At 50.1% G+C, this 6865-nt stretch overlaps 1 protein-coding gene across 1 annotated transcript in view; it reads left to right on the top strand.

Moving 5' to 3' along the window:
* The window catches only part of SRCIN1 (SRC kinase signaling inhibitor 1), a 178120-nt gene extending 171261 nt beyond the window's left edge, over positions 1–6859 (top strand). Inside the window, exon 19 of the mRNA XM_019507731.1 lies at positions 4712–6859. Within this exon, the coding sequence (XP_019363276.1) occupies positions 4712–4846 (135 nt within the window). The 3' untranslated portion in view covers positions 4847–6859. The remainder of the gene's footprint in view (positions 1–4711) is intronic.
* Positions 6860–6865: the final 6 nt, after the last annotated feature.

Raw genomic sequence — 6865 nt, forward strand, 5'->3', positions numbered from 1 at the left:
ATTCCTTCCCCCCCCCCCCCCCCCACCAACTTCACTCTCTACAAGAGAGACTTCTTGGGGAGAGAAAGCAAGAGAGGTGAATTATGGGATGTGAGAGGAGAGGTGGAGGATGCATTTTTGCTGGGCACAATCTCCAGAGCAGTTACTTGGTGCTTTGCAGAGGCAGAGCTCAGGGTAACTAACTGAGCTCAGGGAATGATCCTAAAATGTTGTAATTGGATCCTTTGGCAGCCAGACTGTACCCAGCAGTGTTAGCCAGTCCTAGCACTCTCCACTGGCAAGACCCTAGTGGGAGCCTCACAGGGGCAGGTCTCTCTCTCTCTCTCACTTCCTCCCTTTTGCCACCCCATCCCAGATCCTGGTTTCCCTCCTATCTTTGCCCAGTACACCCTGAGCATCCCCAGTGTGGCTATGGTCTGGAGCTGGGCATCTCCATGGCACAGCAGTGAGGGACAAGAGGGGCATTGGGTCTTGGGTCTCTGCAGCAGTCACTCCAAGACCATATGGTCTCTGAGGGCAGCATCCAACATGGGAGTTAAATGGCAGCATGGGGTGTTGGGAGGAGGGCACGGGGAGGCGGGAGAGCCCCAGGGCAGCTGGAAGAGAAAGGTGATGCTTGCTTTGGAACAGAGCCATGTTTCCCACATGGTTTTCCTCCCCTTTCCACTGGGTTTGTCTGCGTTAGCATTGAACGTGCTTCTTGACTGTGAGGCCACTGAGTGCAGCTGGGTTCACTTGCTTCTGTATTCTTGCCGACATTAACAGTGCTCACAGTGGCTGTCCAACTTACTCAGGCCACAAGGCAAGGTAACAAAAGCCAGTTTCTAGCCCCTAAACCCACCCTGCCTTCCCCTCCTCCTGTGACTGACGCCTCACCCTCTCCCCTCTTTCTACCCACCCTCCCTTGTTTGCTAGACCCATTTCCAACACCAGTGGCCCACCCCAGCTTCCTGTTACCAGAACCCCATGGTGAACAGCAGCACCATGGGAAAGCGTGTCTGATGTCCCATACCCCCTAGCCCTAGTCTGTGTTTCAAACCCTTCCCTGATCCTACCAAAAAAACCCTGATTTTGCTCATTCTCTTGTAACAAGGAACAAATGAATTGGAGGGCGTGTAGTTTTTCCCCTCCTGTCACCACCACAACCACATTGAAGTTCTAATGAATTATGAGCAAAATGTATGCACCCCCAAGGGATGGTATGCTCCCTTTCTCCCAGCCCCTTTGCCCCATGTTTTCTCCCATGCTAACCAGTGTCAGAGCTTCTTAGAGCCAAGCACAGGTGCTGTTTGTCGAGACCACAACTGAGGGTGTGTCCAAGTGAGCCCCATCTTGCTTAGCTGGCCACCCAGTTGAGAGCCAACAGCTCCTTCCATGGGTGAGGCGATGTGTATCTCTGCATGTCCCTCCTCCCCATTCAGTCTTGAACTGGCTCGAAGCAGGCATCATGATTCCCCCTTTCCAACAGCATGTGGAGGGAACAACTTTTGTATTTTTCGCTTCTGTGGCTGAGTAAGTTGTGGAGGATGGTTTTCAAAGGCACAGATGGGAGTCAGGAACCTCCACAGCTTTCACTTTCCGTGGCCACATGTTTGTCCCTCATGCCAGTCCTCATATATACCTGGCCTGGTAAATTTTGCAAAGGTGGGGGTTGCAGGCTGACAACCCTGAGGCCATGAGTTGGCATTGCAACAAGTGTAGACATCCCTGAGTTAGTTTGTATCTCACTCACCAACTAGTATTAGTAGGTCTGTGCAGGCTTCAGTATAGGCCAGCATTTCTCAACCTTTGGGTCCAAGAGTATATGAAAGGATCACAAACAAACTTGAAAAATCAATCACAAAAACTTAAAAAATGGATTCTCCTTTAAAGGAGAAAAACATGGGAAACTAGTTTTTCCCTTGCAGGCTGGCAGAGTTCCAGCCTGCATGGGACTGCTTGGGACCTCCCACCTCCTGCCCCTCACACTGGGGGGCTGGGACCTGGGGGCAGTGGGTCAGGAATAAGGGGCACTGGGCTGGGACTGGCCATCAATGTTTACAAATGGGTCCTGGTACAAAAAAGGTTGAGAGCCACTGGTATAGGCAATACCTGTCCCATTGGAACCCCTACTACATACTCTGCCCTGGTGGTTTCACTGCTATGGCCCCTGAGTTAGGTAGTTTAAACCATACTTGGGTACATCAACCTGTGCCTCACCGTCCCTGCCTCTACGAGAGTCTAGTCACACCCCATGGGCAATTCATGTTGAAGTGTCCCATCATCCAGCTAGAGGCCCCAGCAACTGTCACCTAATATTTTTTTGAGGGTAGATAATTCAAAGAGCTATGGAGGCCTAAGAGCTCTTATTTCCTTACAAACCTCCATTTCCTCATGCTTTGCCCAACCTTTTCTAGACTTACCCTTGGAAAGCCATCCAAGGCTATGCATCTCAGCCAGTACATCATGGCCCTGGGAGGCCAGGGAAGGCAACGTCCATGAGCGGGTCCAAGGAGGTGATCCTCCCCCTCTATGCGGCACTGGTCAGGCCGCAGTTGGAGTACTGTGTCCAGTTCTGGGCGCCGTGCTTCAGAAGGGATGTGGACAGCATCGAGAGGGTGCAGAGGAGGGCCACTTGCATGATCAGGGGGCAGCAGGGCAAGCCCTATGAGGAGAAGCTATGGCACCTGAACCTGTTCAGCCTCCACAAGAGAAGGCTGAGAGGGGATCTAGTGGCCGTCTATAAACTTACCGGGGGGACCTGCAGGGAATGGGAGAGTCCCTGTTCCCCCAAGCACTGCCAGGAGTAATTAGGAATAATGGCCACAAGTTGACTGACAGTAGGTTCAGGCTAGACATCAGGAGGCGCTACTTCACAGTCAGGGCTGCTAGGATCTGGAATCAACTTCCAAGGGAAGTGGGGCTCACTCCTACCCTGGGGGGTCTTCAAAAGGAGGCTGGATAATCACCTAGCCGGGGTTGTTTGACCCCAGTACTCTTTCCTACCCATGGCAGGGGGTCGGATTTAGTGATTTGCTTAGGTCCCTTCTGACCCTACCAACTATGAAACTATGAAACTGGGCAAATAGCACGTAACATATAAAATGTCAGTATATCTCCAAGCAAAGAAAATGTTGCTCTCCCCAATCCCTTCCCCACCAATTGTTCTCTAGCAACCTTATGAAATATGTGTACAGATTAATTATATCCATCTAGCACTGTTTTTAAAGAGGCATCTATTTCACTCTTTTAGAGTAAATGTTAGTACAGCTCACAGAAATGTTAACTTTGTCTAAAGGGGTTTGTCTACCAAGTTGGAAAATGTTGAACTCTAGACTAAGGGGTTTGGGTCACTAATTCTAGCCTTATTAATAGCTGAGAAACACAGGTCCCACTGACTCTGGGGGTGCCCAGAATTAATGGGGGAAAGGCACCGAGGTCACCTTGATGGCTTTGAAAAGCTCAGCTATCAAACCTCAAGCAACAGGGGTGGAGCCCCTTTCCATAGGAACAACCACACTGCACACAACACATCTTGTAATCAGAAAGTCTTTTCAGGCTAGTTTTCCTATTCCAGTTTCATGCTAGTCCTTGAACTGATGCCCCCTTGTCCCCAAAAGAAGCCAATGCTTTGTGACTAACATCCCTTTTTAGCTACGCTATGCATCTATTGCTTTTGGGGTCAGACACAAAGCCTGCCGAGGTGGACAGGAAACCTTCCACAGCCTTTAGCAGGCTTTGGATCAGACCTTTAATCTTTTCTGGTGCCTTCATTGTAGGTGCTCCTTGCCATATGGAGGGAAGGGAGGGTGGGGGGTCAAATATGCCTGGTTGTTCTAACCAGCTATATAGCAAGAACTGCCAAGTTCCATGTACAAAAGGAGAGAGGAGGGATCTTGTGTGGTAACCCCTCGGGTTTGCCCCTTTCCTGGAGGGTTATACGCAGCTGCCAAGGTCCTTCTTGACTCTTCAGTCAGTCCCCAAGCTTCACTTGGGCACCATGGACCAAATTTGTAATGCCTGACCAGGTTTTTGGGTGATTTTTGTCACACTTCCCCATGTCTAGCGCGAACCAGCATGGTGGGTGGGAGCAGGGGGAGGCAGAGTTGTGTTTCGAAGGACTGACCCCATTCCCCATGTGCCTTGGCTGTTGCAAATGCTAGATCCCAGCCCCACTCACTCAACACCACTCTTCCTCCCCTAACTCAGGCATGTCCCCCTGCGGTTCATACACAGTGAGGATCACCTGTCCCCTGCTTTCACTACCGTGGGATAGCTCTGATAAACAGCACCTCTGCAGCTATCTCCCTGCTCCCCCAAACTCAGCTGTGCCACAACTAACTTGAATATAGTCATTGTTCTAACACAGTGTGCATGCCCAGTCTAACATTTCAATTCTTGTTCCTCCCCTCCCTCCCTTTCTCTCCTGTCTCCCCTTTGCCTGCTTGCCTCTGTGTTGTGTGTGTGTGTGTTTGTACTCATGTCTGTCTGTCTCTGTGTGTGTCTCTCTCTCTCCTTCTCCTTTTGGTGATGCTCCTTCCCTCATCCAGTAACCCGTGGAACCAGCTCATCTCGTACTCTGTTTGTGGTGTGGACCCTTTTCCAGCTGCTCGACCTCAGGCCTAAATCAATGCTGCTTCTGAACAAATTCCTTAAAAAAAAACAAAAAACTGTTTGACTTTCCCCCCTTCTCCTCCTCCTCCTTCTCCTTGAATCTTGCTTTTCTTTCCAGGCCGCTAGATCATCTAAAGAGGCTAGTGGGCTGAATGAGACTTCCAGTCCAGTCTCAGAAAAAACTACTTCTGGCAGAACATCCATCCCTGTATTGACTTCCTTTGGGGCAAGGAACTCATCCATTTCATTCTAAACCTCCTTGCCAACTTCTCATACAACTGTTTTCCTGCCTACTGGGGCCTGGCTTCTCTCTTCCTTACACTTCTCCCTTGGACTGTCTTCTTGAGGCACCTTGAAAGGTCACCAGGTGTCCCTCTTTCTTTTTATTTTCAATGTCTTGCTCCAATATGGCTGACCTACTGTCTCACATCTGCACCACTATGGCCGAACTTCTGTCTCACATCTGCTCCAGTATGGCCAACCTACTATCTCACATGTACTCCAGTATGGCCGACCTACTGTTTCTCATCTGCTCCAGTATGGCCAACCTGCCACTTTCTGTTTCTTTCTTTCTCTCTCTCTCTCTCTTTCTCTCTCTCTCTTTTTTTATTGTCGTTGTTGTTTTGTTTCTCTCAACACCTCCCTTTTTCCACCCTGGCGTTTTCTGTTTATTTAAGAGCGCTAAGAACTGCACTCCACCAGTTTCACAAGCTTCAAGCAACAAGGACATTGTGAGGCACCTGAATCTGCCACGTCCTGTTCAAGGGAGAACGGCACAAAAGCAGAAGGAGGTTGTTGGGGGGAGGAAAGGGGGGAAAAAAGCAAGCTTCTGAAGACGCCTGAGAAACCTACAGATCTGACTGTTAATGCTGCTGCTACTCAGTTTTCCTTTCCTTAACTTTTTAAATAGCTGTAACAGTGATTAATCCTGTAGGAAACTCTGCTACAGTCTTCTAGCCAAGTCTTCATGGGTCAGTGGTGTTTTGACTTTGGAGTCTGTGCGAGCAGCTTTTTCATGGGGTGTTGTGGTTTACTTACCGAAAGGGCAATGCTGTGTTGAAAGCTGCCATGGCTCGTGCATGGCCTGCGTTGGCAAGAAGCCAGCGAGTCGATGCTGCATTTGCTTCTCTCTCTCTTTCTTCCAAGGGTTGGGTGCAAAAAAGGCAGAAGAGAAAAGACGTGCAAGCGTTTAGCATGTGAGATCTTTTTGTACTTCTCAACAAAGCTGGAAAGGCCAAAGGTTGGGCATGTACATTTTGGGGACGCAGAATGTTATTTCAAGAAATATGGCTGAAACGGGTAAAGAAAGTTTGCCTGAATGAGGCAGGAAGAGTTCCTGAGGCAGAAAGTCAGGTTTCCCATCACCTTAGTTTCATAATGTAGCACTTTAAATGTTCACGCAGTTACTTGCCGTAGCGAGAGAGATAGAAACGGACCGGGCAGCCTCCTGTACTGCATGGAGGGGTGATACTCAGTAGAGATGCAGGGCAGATGGGGACAACCGAAGGTGTCGAGACCACAGGGTACCGATGATGTCAGACTAAGGGAAGTGGGAGGGGAGCTGAATTCACAGAAAGCAACATGGGAAGGGAAAAGGCGAATGCAGCACGGGGAAGGGTGGGAAAGGGCCAAGGGTCTAAGCCATGGGGTCAAGTTGAGGGGAGTTGGGACCCCCACAGGGATTGAGGGGTTAGGACCACTCCAGCCCATCCATAGATGGGGGGATGGGGTCTGGGGATTGTGGTTCTGGAGAAGGGACCACTCTTCTGAGCAATATTCAGTGTGACCAGAAGGACCTTGAGGGCGACGGTTCCAGCTCTAGCCTAGTATAGTCAGTGCCAGCTCTCATGTGAGGGAGACACTGGCCCAGAGCAAGGGATGGCAGTAGGGATTGGATGCCAAAGCAAGAGAAAGTAGACAAAGAGCCCTTTGCTGGCCATACACCGCTTGGGCCTAATGACTGTTCACTGAGTCCTGGCAGCAAGAGCCTGTTAGGTCTGGATGGGCTTGGTGGGATGTGGTGGAGCTGACACAGAGAAGGCAGGAGGGTGACAGTTTCTCACCCTGCCCTCTGGCAGCTATAATGGTCAGCTCTGGTCACACATGGTGTAGTGGAAAGCACCATAGTTCAATAGCTGTTTTTTACCAAACTGAGCACCCCTTTGCTGCCAGGGGCTGCCATGCCAAGGAGACAAAGAAGAGTGGAAAGGGAGTGGCCTATTGCTACTCGCTTCCAAGCGAAGGTTTGAACACAGCATACAGTAGGAGAAGG

The sequence above is a fragment of the Gavialis gangeticus genome, unplaced genomic scaffold (assembly GCF_001723915.1).
Source record: "Gavialis gangeticus isolate Ggan-Ray unplaced genomic scaffold, GavGan_comp1, whole genome shotgun sequence".
NCBI classification, from domain to species: Eukaryota; Metazoa; Chordata; order Crocodylia; family Gavialidae; genus Gavialis; species Gavialis gangeticus.